Raw genomic sequence first — 15,903 nt, forward strand, 5'->3', positions numbered from 1 at the left:
AAAAAAATCATAAACATCAACTATTGGCGCTCATGGATTGTAAATAACATCCGATTTTAAATGAACTATACCTTTTTAAAGACTTAATGTACTTTATGTTGTATGTTCATGTTGTTATATTATATTACATATTAATCAATTATCAGAAGGCCAATAACACTCAAATAACACTAGCTGTATATTGGGTCACACGACTTAAAAATTAAAAAAATAAAGATAATGGAGCTTTCAGAAAATGACTGCAAATGATTATTACATTAGAATTGATTGTAACGACATAAAACCACAGACTTCCTAAATATGTCGTTTAGTACTTATAGTTTAAGCAAAATGCTGTTATTTATCAAGAACCATTTAATTGCAACGCAAGTAGGATTTGTCTCTATTGACAAGATAACAGATAAAAATGTGTCATTAAAAGGCTAGCAAAAAGGGGTTGTATCGAATTGAGATTTAAATCCAAGATACTCTTTTTTCTTTGGATTTATTAGTATGCCTTTGGTCCAACTGGATACTCTGCGATTTTAGTTTTACTTAACGTTTTAGCATAAATCAATAATACTATCTGTAGAACTTCATGCACGTCGTCCTCGATTGTGTAAAACATCACTTAAAAACACCGTATACAACTAGATTACTTTCTTTAAATGCTATTTTCATTGAGTTTTAATTCGATTTGGGCGCAAAAGCAATATCTTCACTCTTCCTTTGCCAAACTATTTGGTATAAATTATTAATAACAAATCAATACGGCAGTGATAACCTTTTAGCGGCGCATGATTCGCATGCACTGGTCCAATATGCACCAAAAAAAATGACCTCAACAACCCTTCATTGTTTAATATTTTATTAAATCGGTTTATTTCCGGTTGGAGTTTGCAATTTGCATCGGAAATACTTGATAACAATGTATTCTTTCTTTTCTTTTGATTAGACATGTAATTTTAGATATTTATATGGTATTACAAGGAAAAAAACTATGTATTTACTTTATCGGAAGTATAAGGGTATTTGTACACGATTCCGGACGTCGATCGTGCTATTTCTGATTATATTCTTATTTAAAGGAAAGAACAGTTTAGTGCATTTACACTGTGCCTTGTTTGAGAATGTGTTAACACCTGTAACAGACGAACATGTAATATATATAGAACTGTGTAATATTTGTACTCTGTCTGATGAAGTGGCATTCTGCCTTAGATATTTTCGTGACAAAAAATCCAACTCCAATTCACAAAGTTTGATTCAACGAAAGTCATTTATTTCCGTTAGTTAGTTAGTTTCCTATCTTTGAGCATACATGACAATACTAACATTCGCATTTGATTTCCTAAACGATAAAATATGAGTTCATTTTGCATGAACAGGTCGATCTTTAGTGACCCTTGTAGGCGGAGTTTGGCAAGAAAGCAACGCTCTGATCGGGCGCTGGCGAATCACCGTGCGTAGTGATCTTACTAAGATCTTCTTTATTGCTAAATATAGAACGACACATGCACATAAACAAATAATAAAATAACTTAAATGTGTCCAGTTTTAAAACATTTACACGTCAAATAAAGACGATATGAATTTTCTGATCAAAAGAATGATAAAATCGTATCTATTATAACATTAGAACATTTAAAATATGCAAAACGAATTACAAAAAAAATACATTTAAATACATGAAATGATTGGAAATTGTCATGTTTTTGTCGGGTAAGAATAATCGTCTAAAAATCGTCAATTCGAGAAGACTAGCAATTCATTATACGTCTACAGAAAAAAATATGACGCTATTTTGACCTTGAACTGAAAGTTATCCATAAAATCACAGTGACCACATTTTATGCCCACTCACATGGGTCATGTAAATGTAAAACAAGAGTTAGAAAATCTAGATAATTCCGGGATTAAACCAAACATATTACAACAAAAGTCATTATTATCAACACGCATTTTGCAGTAACAACCGCATGACTAAAAGATATTCGATTATTTATATTATCTGCAAATCATTTCTGGACTACGAGTATTTATCATGCGGATAATAAAAGGAGGCATTTCTCAACACCAAGGGTTACAAGTGTTCTAACTAAATATGCTTGCTCTACACGTTTTGTTCGATTTGCAAATCGCGGTCGAGCGTTTATACTGCGTGTACGCATGAAAACATAGAATTAAACTTAAAATGATACGTTGGTATGGGTGTTGAATCATACACCTGAATTAGTGACGAGAATAATGGTGCCTGGGAAATAAGTCTGATAAAATGGATGATCATGTAACTTTGACTGGTTACTGTCTATTTTTTTCAAATCAGCTTATAAATAATGCATTCAGGTGTCAAAATCCAAGAGTTATTTGCGTCGATGGCCTTTCTGGCTCATGTCAATATTCTTATAAAATATAATTATACGACAAATTCTAACATGTCTCTTGTCGGTGTTGTCAAAAGCGCAATTAAAGTGTAACACTGATCAGACCTGATTGAATCTGATGGGTTTACTTCCATAGTTTTTAAAATAGAAATGCAAGTATCATTACTATGGGTATTAAAACTGACTTCAGAGAAAAATAATCGGAAATAAAACCTCTATGCAAGGTTAACTACATAATTGATACGTTCGGCATATTAAAAAGACTTTATATACTGTTCTGAAATTTTGTGTTCCCCAAATCATCCTTTACATTGTTAAGCGTTTAAATATGTGAGGTTCGGCTGCTATACCTTTAAGATTTTACAGCTATAGAACTGTATATAAAAAGTATTAAATTGAACTTCTAAAACAAAAAATAAACAGTACAAAGCAATTAACTTGGTTTTGCATATGGAATTACGGCACGTTGTGTTTTATAATGCGATTTATATAATAATGACTAGAGACAAATCATTATCAATGTCATAGGTGGATTATTTTACAGTTCGACATGCAATGCTGATATCTGTATTTAGATCAGATAGTTTGTATTGCGATCTCCTCAGATAGGCTGACAAGAACACCATAGTGTGAAAAAAGTATTTTTTCACTTGAGAATTTGAATCATTTAAAAACATTCTTAAACACCTCTTCGCTTAATTAGTTTATATTTTCAACAATTGTTTTCAGGGCTTCTCAAAATGAAGAATATCCATTGAACGTGTACATTGAGCAATATGTAATTTACACTTTCCATAAAATATTAAAGGTTTATAAGTGTTCAAGAACCGATTGTATAAGCATATCTGGTAAAGGTAGCATCTGCAAAGATCTGACTCCATCTTACATCTTCCATCAACCACATTATTTAATCTCTTCCAAAAATTTCAAGACGAAGCCATTATTTTGCCAATTACCTTATGTCAACGTTCTGTTACTGTCGATATTGAAAGAAAATCAACATTTAGTATTCTTGATATTTTCTTACCAAATCTGTAAAGATTTTTTATGTATATGAAACTATCATAAGGACGTAAGTTATACTATATCGCACAATTCACGCTTTGCTGATTTTCCAATGATACCAAAAGGATAAAACCTGTCATTTCATTGGTATGACCTAATTTAGGGCAGTCAAAACGTGAGTTAAGTGCAAAGGACGAAAAAATGCTAATCTTTACGCTACTAAGATACAATAAAATTAAAGATAATTTGCTAGATTCTCATTGACTTTTTTAATTTTTTTAAAATGGTGGAAAAATGAACATGCTCAGAACCAACGAAATATACATATCCACTCAAAAAATACACATACACTTCATTTTTTTTGTAAACGGATGCCTGTCCATAGTATACATACCACGTGGTTAAACAATATATGTAAACAAAATCTTGACGCGTGTTTCGGACATTTTTCATCCGGACAATATTGATTAACGAAAATTGCATTTTACGAAAGATAAGCAATGGAGAATGACCGCATAAGTATTAGTTATAGGTAGGTAAATACCTTGTCCCTCATTCTCCATTAAGCTAACAAATAATTCTTATTTTCAACTTCCGAAAATATGTATTAGCATTATGTTTCCATATGCCGTAAACCCACGTATTTGTTTGGCTTTAGACATTAAAACATTAACAAGAATTATCGTTTCTTATTTGGCATCTTTGTTTGTCCATATAGTTTTCAATGTATTATAGAAACACAAATATTCTGAACATGTTTGCTAAAATTGTGAGCTAAAGAAAACAACACGAGCACACATCGATTTTTCCTGAGCCGACATGATGCATTTTGATATCTTAACTTAACTGGTTAAGACTGACGGGAAATAGCCCATATCCAAGATTTCAAGATATTATATCCTTGAGAAATTATATGTGAATTATCGTGAAACTTCACCGAAATCTTCAATAAATTTCAGCAAATACATAAATCTAGACAGAGTCAAGAGCTAGAACATTATTCGCACCGGTGAAACTTATCAATAGTGGCGTTGGTATGTGATAAAAGTAAGACCTTTTATGAACATTATTGCTGCCATTGTAATTGTCAAAACCACACACAGAGGATCCGATAGCATAACAAATGAATAGGTTTTGGAGGATTGTTCCTAAGAAAGTATTAAAGCAGAACATAACTTTTAAAGCGCAACAAATTTTGAAAAAAAGAATGTAAAATTATTATGCTTGATTTTAAAGCATTTATTCACTTTCTTACGAAATAACTAGGTAGCGTTGCTTTACACGTGCGGTTAAAACCACTAAAACGGAAAAGATGCCCAAAGCTGTAATGATGAAATTTAAGTTTTCGTTTCCTTTTTGACGGGATACCTATGCAGCAGTGGTCAACATCAGGTTTCAATCAAAATTTAATATTAAAAGACTTTTAAAAAGGCACCAAACTTCAATTTTCTGTTTAAGTCATGAAGTGCTTTTAAAACGTACTCAACTCCGAGACGGAATTCAATATATTTTTTTACTTTTTGTCGAATTTAATATGCAAGTCCATAAAGACGTTTACACAAATGTCGTGTCTGTTTAAGTGGGACTTAGCGTTTAAACTGTTTTAAATCTGCAGCAAATTCAGAAGGAACTGAAAACAATCAAATATCATGTGTGAATTTACTAGCCTTTTGACGACACAACTACAACATTTATCTACACAAAAACATATAAAAATGCCTTGTTTTTGAGGCGATTTTATGCAAAATCGCTGTGTTTTAAGTGCTACAGATGCGAAACAAACTTTGAATGAAGAATAAGCAACCAGTATGTACGTTGATAAAGTCGAAAACCAGTTGTAGGGAAATCGTTTGGAAATGTAGCAAGAATTCTTCATTTTTACCTACACGTCAACGTACACTAGAATGCACTCATATGTGACTAATATTATTAAACAAAAATAAGCCATTTTGTGAAGATAAGTGGTAGAACGTAACATTGGACAATGATGAAAATTGGACGTATAAACTGGAGACGCACAGCATTTCGATTCCATTTCCTGAGAAATATACGTTCGGAAGACATAATTTTCTCCCACCTTAGATAAGTAGATAAAAATTTGACCATGCTGGAAAATTCTTTTTTAGTACACCGGATAGGCATTTCCGGTGAATTCAGTCGTGCTGCAAAACTCCATTTGGCACCCTCCCCCCACAACCGGGTACCCCCTGGTCGGATTTTCTATCCAGAACGGAAACACATGACATATATTATTAATCTTGCCCACGGGCAAAGATAAAACAAGTGCCCGTATGGAATTTGTATTGTCATAACACAATTACCTCACTTGTTGAAGACCGTCGTCTGTAGCATCATGGAAACTTTGTATTGTGGCAATATTAAAATCCAAATTAATTATTTATCGCTTCCAATTGCACCATAAAAAAGTTTTCACTCTCCATTCATGAAATATTGCAGCACTCTCCTCAGAACAATTAAAAGAACGATTTGACTATTAACGTAATCTGAATCACTACGCGCACATTCATGACAACCACGAATAGTCAAATATCTATACGCACATTATTTTCACTACGCACAAAAGAGTTCCAGTGAAAAAATACAGTTTTGCTTTATTTTGTTTCTGTGAGGTGGGAGAAAAAACATCTATCATAACCGCTCGTGTAAGATAGGTTCATCCCAACCCTCGCGCATGGTGTTCTGCGGAAATTTGGTAAACCTCGTTTACGCAAAACACCCTACGCTCGTTTCGGTATGAACCTATCTTACACTCTCAGCCATGGAATATACTTATAATTCAGTATCCATGTATTAAAAAGATGCTTTAAGCCCCGTTTAGAGACACAATGTAAAAGCCCAACCGATGCTGAACGAGAGGCACAAACGTACAAACATCACAAACAGATCAAGCAAGCATCAAATTGTTATATCAATAAGTAATTGTAGTCTCTTGTTCTAATATATTAAATGAATAAAAAACATGACGTTCTACCTGGCAAGGATAAAAAACCTTTTACATGAAGGTATAACAACCTCAGAGTGGTCTAATTGTTAAAACCACGCTAAAGCCTTTTAATGTTGGGAGTCTCTACTGGTCACTCGATGTAGCTTTGGACAAGGTGGAAATTCCTGTAATTTTCAGCCTGACGTCTGTGAGAGCGACGACTGATTGTTTTATAAAACAAGTGTTACTTATTAATTTATTAAAAAACGACTTAATTAATACATAAATGAATGGACATTGAAAAAACGAATAGCAATTAAATAAATAAAAAAGCAAAAATGAATTATTTGAATAAAAAAAAACTTTGTTATCAATTAAATTGAATATACGAAGGTCAAAAAGACAAGACAACAGATACCAATAAAAATGTTATCATTTTTTGCATAACAGTTCAATACGTTTCCTATGGACTATTTGTTTTACCTAAATACCAATTGCGTTTAGCAGTTCAATTAGTAGCTATACCCTATAAGGTAAGTTACTCGGAAAAAAATAACTCTAACTTGACACACTTACAATATAGTTAAGGAATGAAACAGTGTCGAAAAAGTCACAGATCACGGGTTCAATTCGGCCTATAAATGAAATATCACCTTTAACGTGAACAAACAAAGCATTGCCCAGTTGAAACACGTTGTAAGAACTAAAGATAAATAGGTAGACAAGGAACCTCAAACTAAAAAAACGGACATATTAATATTAGACGTTTTGTTAATGAACGATTATATTCAAATATTAGAAAAAAACGGGTGATGCCAAATGCCATTAACGGACTAACTCAAGAAATGCAGAAAAATATTAGAACCTGTGCAAAAAGTAATCACAATTTGTGAAGTTAATGCTCGAAGGAACAATTAGACACTCTCTTCAAACAAAGGGGAAACAACCAAGACAGGCGATGCAAATGAGCATCAGGCACTTTAACCCCAGTTACACATCCATCAAATGTTTCAAAATTGATTGTCAAAATACGACAATATCGTAAATCAACAAATAAAGTGTGCGTACCCTGTATATAGATAACACTAGAGCTAACAGTTGATTTACCCTAATATTTTGAAGTCATGCATGTGAATGATGCAGGAACAAAAATTATTTTTGTCATCGCTACAACAAGATCAGGTACATTACAAAAACCATTTTCATTTGTTAACGGTGCAATCGTAATTCCTCTCAGGTCTTAAAGTTACTATTAAAGAAGTACCAATGAATACGACATATGTTCTTCAGCAGTTTTTCATTATTTAAGCTTTTCGCGGCCATTTCTCCAGTTCCCAAATTCGTCCTCCATTAGTGGAAAATAATATTTTTGGTATTTACCCCTAGAGGAGTTCCCATGCATGCTCGAAACGAGAATTTAAGTAACCTTACATGGGTCGGATTTCATCAGATATATTGCAACATAATGCAGACCACTTTGAAGGTGAAATACTCAAAACGTGAACGGGATAAGTAATGTGACTAGTTTGTATAGAACGACATGTACAAGTTGTTACTATTCATGAGATGATATATATAACTCAGATTGCGAGAAAACGGAGTAAGATGATCTGCTAGGGTTTACCCGGGGAGGCTCAAATGGCGGGCTATCTTTATCAAGCATGCTTTATGCATACTACCAAAGGGAAGTAAATCAAACAGCTGTAATGATAGCACATCGTTATGTTTTATCTCCCTTCATTAGAAACAGAGCAATTAATTCTATGCAGAAATAATGCTAATTATAGCTAAACAATTGTATAAAGGTTTTGTATGCGAGATTGTTGCTTGATATACGATGTGTTTGAATTAATTAAAGCAATAAATAAATACTATGAAAAGGGAATTCAAACAAGTTGGACAGGCAAATTCAAAACTTTAATTATAGTGAATTAATTTTGGTGTAATTGACCGGGTTTCACACAGACTGAAATGATTTTGCCAAATTATACGTATTCCGTTATCTTGGAAGTCAGTCTCGCAACTTAGTATTTTATGTCTGGCTATGATAAATCTGGCAGGGTTCATTAGTCTCAAATATCTAATCATTTGTGTGTGTTCATAGTCCCACTTTGGCACTGAACGGTAACGGACCTGTTAAGGAATGATCATTGGGATAATCATGAACAGTAGCCAGTTTACAAGTTTTATCGGAGTACTGACACATGGTATTTTTTCAAATGTTAAAATTTGTGATGACATTGATGCTCTTTAATTATATTTATAATCATATTGTTTAATGTCCTTGATTAAATTCGGAGAGATCAGCATAATTGTTAATCGCGTGTGAAACCATGTTAAAACAATAAGAAGCTGTTTGAATTCCAAGCATTTTATATGTAAGCACGCGCATTAGTTAACATTGCTAAAGATCACTGCTGCTAAAAATATAAAAGTAAATAATTTATAAAGTTGAATCATATATCATATCAAGCTTACATTTTGTAATGGTAGAAAATACATAAAAAACACGCTCCCTTTGCAATTGAAACAACAGAAGCCACTGAAAATGGTGTTGTATCATGAAATGATATCTGATGTGTTTGAAACTCTTGAATAAGTTGAAAGATCATTTATGTAAAAAAAACTAATGTTAATGAGGAAGAAGGTGTGTCCGACGGGATAACTCATGTCTCATTTTAAAGAGTGTTCTTGAACATTAGAAAAGCAAATCCGGTCGGGATCCTTTTAATTGATATATTACGATACCGGATCACTCTTCTTGAGTCAACCTCTTCCTCAGTGCAGTTACTTAAACATGTGCAGACGATTGCGCTTTATCCTCGCAACTGAAAGTGTACCCGTGTTTCCCTGGTCATTGTAAGTTTGACCAAATTTGGAAGAGGGCCATCATATGTTGCTACATCACACATATCAGGCTCAGTGCCATGTGGTCTAAGAAAAAAGAAATCAAAGAGTATCCTTTTAAGGTCTACAGGAAACTTGTAAACCCAAAGTTGTGGTCATATTTGTCCTCATTGGCATAATTTAAACTAACTAAGTGTTTGACTACTGCATGGTGCTACATACAAACTATCAAGGGTCTCGGCCAGGCGGTGTCAGACAAGAATATTTTTAAACCTTTTCTTAAATAGTTATATAGCAATAGAAAACCTGTGATCCACGGAGAACGATTTGAACAAACTTGATAGAGGACCACTTTATGATGATGCATACAAAAAATCAAACGTCTGGGCCAAGCGGTTTCAGATTTTTTTCAATGAGTTCCCTATAAAAGTCTATTTGACACTTTTGAACCTAAGAGCATGGTCAGTTTAGTTCCCAATGGCAACAAACAAAATGGATGACCACTGTATGATGCTACATATAAAATAACAAGGATCTGGGCCAAGCGGTTTTAGACAGGAAATAGTACAAAACGTGGCGTGGCCAGTTTTAACCTCAGGGGCACGATTTGACCAAACATGAAAGAGGACCACTACATGATCCTACACACACATTATCAAGGGTCTGGGCATAGCAGTTTCAGAAAAGATGATTCTTGAAAATTTCATTCTAAATGTCTATAGGAAAATTTGGAACCCCAAGACGTGGCCTGTTCTGTTCCCAGGGGCATAATTTGAATAAACTTTGTTAAGGACTACTGTATGGTGCTGCATATAAAATATTAAGGGTCTTGGCCAAGCAGTTTTCTTATAAAAGTTATTAAAAACTTGTGACCCCCATGGCTGGGCATGTTTTACACAAGGGACACGATTCGAACCCATTTGGCAGAGAATCACTAGACAATGTAACACACCAAATATCTAAGCCATTGGTCTCATTGTTTTTGTGAGTTAACATGCACTTGCTATGGCAACCAAAGTTTTGCATGGAATTAATTTCTTTGAACAATTTCCAAGAAAACACCCCAGTAAGATTTCATCGGTTTAGGAGGCGATTCATTTTGAAACAAATGTTGACGGACGACTGAAGGACGGCCGATTGGCGCCGGACGGCTTGCGATTGGAAAAGCTAACCTTGAAAACTACGTAATCAGGTGAGTTTAAAAAGAACATAAAATCAGTTTTAATTGCAAATATACCATGTATATGTAAATAGTAGTTCTTCTAATGCCAAAGTGAAAATGGTATCGCTTCGATAAAACCAGAGTGAAATGATCAAGTCATTATTCACCAATACCTTCCATTATTTCACCTATATGCGTAAAGTAAATCACAAACTTGTTGTCGATGTTATAGATATTTAATAAGCATTATAAACTGAACGAAGTTAGCCATGAACTATTAGTATATTATTTATGTATATAACATACGAAAGAACATAAGTAATGAAAAAGTAAGTATGACTTTTACATAAGAACACTAGATGTTTTATTATTATAATTGCCGCTGAATGTCGATTGTTCTGCTGGTTCATTTCTTCCCGGTAGCTCCGATTATCGTGCCGGCCGTGTTCAGGCCATTCAGGATCTTATCCTTATTTTTGCGGTACCAGGATCCTAGCTTCTTAAAGGGCCGCCACTTCCTGCTGCTAACATCTGCCAACACGCGCCTGGTCGTGAGGAGAAGAAATATACATGTGAAGGTTTATGTTTCGGTAAGGTCTTCTGAACTGTACCAGAAAAAAGATACTTAAAGACAGTTACACATAAACCATTTAACTTAGATCAAATGTATTGTGCGTCATTATGCAGTCAGCTCTTAACAGTGTTATTTGAGTTTCATATCGTTAAAACATACTAAAGTACAATAAGCTTAATAACAGTTTAATTATAGCTGTACCTGCTGTCCTGTGGACAGTACTGATGAAGGTAGCAGTTCTCCGGCTCTATCACACAATCGGCCACACAGTCAGCAAACTCCCCTTCTATATCCAGGGTATCGTCATCATCAGTCTACCAACACACACAATTTATAAGCACAAAAATATACCGTTAATACAAATATATTGTTCGTATGGTATCTGCAATACTGAGTTAAACATAAGAAGAGTAATAACATTGTTTTTCAATCGGTTATATAATATTATATGTTAGATATTGATATCGATATTGATAAAACAAACTTGTTTTGTAATGTTAAGGACCTTCATTCACGATACCATTTTTATTATGTATGGTTTTATGATTCACAGATACACCAAATGTAACTCCTTCGTCATGATTCAGATCTCGTCTCCTAACTAAAGCTGACCAATTGCAACGCTGTAGTTTTGCTAAGAAATTGTCATGTATTAATGTAATATTTTTAAAACATTACGGCTATAATTATTAATAATTATTTCCAAAAATCCTTAGCCTACTTATAAAAGGTGATGTGACTTCTAACAGACATCCGTATTGTAATACTGACCGTGTGTGCCAAGTTTCATGTACTGCATATAAGACTCTTTGAGTGATTAGAAATAAAAAAGGGTTTACATGTTAATCAAGAGTGAGTGAATACAAGTATCACAATGCAAATATGCCAATTCCTAATTCAATTATATGTAGAATATGTCATGTTATTGTCTTTTCATGTGTACAATATGATACGTCCAGAATGTTAACGGTTTCCCTAACCCATTCTTTCAGAGAAGGAAATCCGATTAAATCTTACATTGAATAACATACAAAATGTGTTTTGATTTATTTGACTAAATAAAACATTTGCAAATGAGTAACAATAGCAAATGAGTTAAAAAAAATCGCTAGCGAAACTAAGTTTATCATAGATGAAATTTGGCATGTTTGGTTGTGCCGTACGCGTATACCACTCACAATATCCTGCACACACTCCATGCAGTGCTGTACAACTTCAGGGTTTTCCTGGTCAGAATTGCCGCCGTTGTCGGCCTCTCTCCTTGCTCTGTCCTGACCGGCATATCCTCCAGTCCACCCACACACTACAAATATGCCGTATAAACATTTAAGATTTGCTAACAGTAGTTTTGTAGTGGGGAAAACTATATGGCTTGTGAAATGTTTAAGGAAAAGTTAAGCCTACTTAGTGTCTATGATGACAACCTTGAATGCATCACTAGAAACATATTGCGAAAGGCAAACAACCAACTTCCGATACATTTTCTGGAATGGCAGTGTGAAAATAAATTATAATTCAAAAAGTGCATAAATGCTCGCGTACTTACATAACTCTGAAGTGACATTCTTATTCAAAATCAATACATACGCATGCAAATTAAACATAAATTCTGAGTGATAAACCTATTCTATTTACTAAATAATGCATTTATGGAAAACATTAAAAACTGATAACAATATTGTAACCGTGTATTTAATAGCTGCAAACGCAAAAGTAGTAAATGATCGGTGAGATCTAAAAGATTTACTGTGTTCTACTATATCGTCTCATAAGGTAGAAATACTGTGTTTTTGCAACTTTCAAATTAAACTCGGTATTTTTCATAAGAACCATTGTTTAACATTTATTGATTATTTTTGGTATATATAGACAATGATATTAATTGTGGTAAATCTTATTTGGAAGTAAGAGTGCATCTTGAACTATTTAAATATTATTTTGGATTATATTACGAATCAGGACAGACTGTATATTTGATTCAAGGATGATCCTGGAGGTTCATATTCATACTTTTCATGTTACAAACGTTTAAGGAACAATTGTTATTATATACCTAAGTTATACGGCCAATCGTAGACTCTCATTTTCAACACGTGACCATACAATATATTACCGTACACACGCGTACAAAACATATTGTATAGTTTCGGTATTGTAGATTAACTGGTTCCATGTTAAACCTATGATAAAGACCGAAACGCATGAAAAAGTTTCGAATGAAAATCGGGATCGACAGACGCTTTAAAGGTATAGTGACATAAATCCTCTTTAATAGCAATGATCACTTCTTGTTTGTTTGCAAACAAATCGTCAAAGTGATGTCAAAATCTGATATCAACGCCTTTACAAAATATAAAATAATAAAACTATTTGGAATAATAAAGGTATAGAATAAATAGGTTATTTTACATTGTTTATCAATGTTAAACAACATATAATAATTAACAAAATTAAAGCTGCACTCTCACAGATTGAACGTTTTGACAACTTTTTTTTATTTTTTGTCTTGGAATGAGCAAATTTTGCGTCAATATCTGCAAACCTGATATAAAAGACTGCTGACAAAAGATCAGATCGCAGCTTTACATATTTCCGTCCCAAAATTGATGTTTTATGCATTTTCTTAAACCGTTAGTAACGGTTTAGGCCATAGAACATTAAATTTGGAATGGAAATATGAACATCTGCGATCTGATCTTTTGTCAGCAGTCTCTCATCACTTGTTAGCAGATATTAACGCAATTTTTTTCTAATTCCAAGACAAAAGAAAAAGTTTGAAAACGATAAATATGTGAGAGTGCAGCTTTAAGAGGAATTCTGCGTTATACAAAACAACAACAAATAATTGGTGCGTGTATATAATTACACAAGTTCAAAGGAAATGTGTTCTTAACAACAGCTTTGAAAACAGTATTTACACAATCTATTAAATATGTAATTAAGTGTTTTGTGGTCAAGTTTATTTTTTAGTTTAATCTTTTAATTCCACAGAACGAATTTACATTTTGCGGTATAGAATTCTGCATATAAGGTACTGAAATGTGGTTCATAAATTGAAATTAATTTATTTTGTGTATTTAACTGTTTAATCTTCACATTTCCTCTTCAGGTGGTCGATTTGACCCAAGTTTACCCAACAAATAGTAGACAAAAAACCGTAAAAGAACATTTGATGCTCCACCATGATCAAATTCCTACAGTGTAAGCAGAGAGGATACCGCGTAGGAAACTAGTTGCAATTCACCTTAAAATAGGTTTAAAAATATATTAAAAACATATGTCTTTCGTATAATATCTTATTTAATAAGTGTGTTGGATTGTTTACCTCTGAAAATAAAAATAAAGATTTATGATTCGGTGAATATCACATCCTACACGTGACGTTTGAGAAGTAACCGCTGCGTGGAGTTTGCACCATGATGTGACGTCAATTTCTTACAAGGTACGTTTATGCACTGCTACAGTTTTAAAACAGAGATATACAAGCCGACTTACCGAACACAAGCAGCAATAGCAACACAGAGCAACCCTGCATTATGTCTATATGTCCCTTGAAGTTATTTTCACTTAATAACGTACACCGGTTATACTTTGCTTATTATATAGAGAAGAAGGTACTTTAAAAATGAATAAAATTACATGCTTGGGAGAAATTACTGCCGCGTCATTTTGGGTGTTACAGATTGGATATGTTTGCTCCATTAGGCAAACTATTTTAATGGATACAAGTAAAACAATATCTGTACATCTTTAACAAATATGATTTTACTGTCAAGCGAAGTTCGTCAATTTATTATTTATAATATTCCATTGGTTCAATATCGCACCAATTAAATCGTGTAAAATTGTGGTGAAATTTACGGCGAAATGAAACGAACGTGGTTTGCATATTATGTTATGAATAGCTAGCTGAAGATTCAATCTCAATGTTAAACTAAATGACGTTAATCAGAGTTAATGAATCAAGTATGGAATTGTAAAACAGACTTATAAATAGTAAAATTCATGTTAATGTCAAAAACTTAAGTAACAGAAGATAAACGGACAACATATCGTAACATGTACACAATTACCGGCATGCATCACTGACTTTCGGAATTGTGTTTTGGTAGAATCCGTTACATAAGAAATGGCCAAACATACTTCAGTTATCACTCATAAAATATCTCAATTCATTTTTTCTTGCATTAGTCAAAATATAAATGCACATATATATCGCAGCTTTGACTTGCACTTTAAAAATAAGAAGCTTTCAAATATAAATAATAACCGTACAGTATTACGTGTAAGTATCGAAAACATTATATGATGATATAATTATGCTTGTTTCAGTTTGTAATGTTTGATTAATGCAAATGTTACATTGTCTAAAATAAATCGTTGTAGTGTAAGTTCCGTGCTTGTTGGCTTTAACTCACATACCCTTATAATCAGGCTAAGCATTACAGTCTATGATACGTTATCAATGAAAGTATGACTGATAACTTCAGTAAAAGCTCGGTATAACCGCAGCTATCGTCAATCGGAACACCTCGGTCGTTTTCCATCAAAACCAACCTCAGAGGTATACCTGTACATAATTAAAAGTAGTTTGTGAAATTAAGATAATACTATCAATCATTTTTTGGTGTTTTATTGTGTAATATGTTTTACTTAGTTAAATCTGATTACCAGTAAAGTGGATTATTGTCTTTAGGCTCAAATGCTAAATTTAAATAATTTACCGATCAACTTTCAATAAAGTTCTATTTTTATTTTCTGGAAGGTATTTTTGTTAAATGAAGGCTATTTTTGGTGAAAAAGAGCACTAGATAAATAAATGATTAATGCATTGTTCGTAACACTGACTATTGTTGAATATATGTTAATATGTGCCTGGGTTACAATTATTGCAACGAAATCGCGAAGGAGACTTGAAAGAATGGTGCAGATCCCAACAACTTCCCCTGGCTTACGTTTAATAGTTGTCTGTGGCATTAAGCTGTGTAAAATCAGTCTTGTAACTGAA

The 15,903-nt window shown here is 33.3% G+C and overlaps 1 protein-coding gene across 1 annotated transcript; it reads right to left on the reverse strand.

The window, feature by feature from the left end:
- Positions 1–10,552: 10,552 nt before the first annotated feature.
- Positions 10,553–14,530, reverse strand: LOC128242145 (uncharacterized). The gene is made up of 4 exons (XM_052959211.1): positions 14,391–14,530; positions 12,074–12,198; positions 11,097–11,209; positions 10,553–10,866 (listed from the first exon to the last, which is right to left on the reverse strand). The coding sequence occupies exons 1-4, from the start codon at positions 14,428–14,430 to the stop codon at positions 10,728–10,730; spliced, it is 417 nt and encodes a 138-aa protein (XP_052815171.1). The 5' UTR covers positions 14,431–14,530; the 3' UTR covers positions 10,553–10,727.
- Positions 14,531–15,903: the final 1,373 nt, after the last annotated feature.

The sequence above is a fragment of the Mya arenaria genome, chromosome 8 (genome assembly GCF_026914265.1).
Source record: "Mya arenaria isolate MELC-2E11 chromosome 8, ASM2691426v1".
Taxonomy (NCBI): domain Eukaryota; kingdom Metazoa; phylum Mollusca; class Bivalvia; order Myida; family Myidae; genus Mya; species Mya arenaria.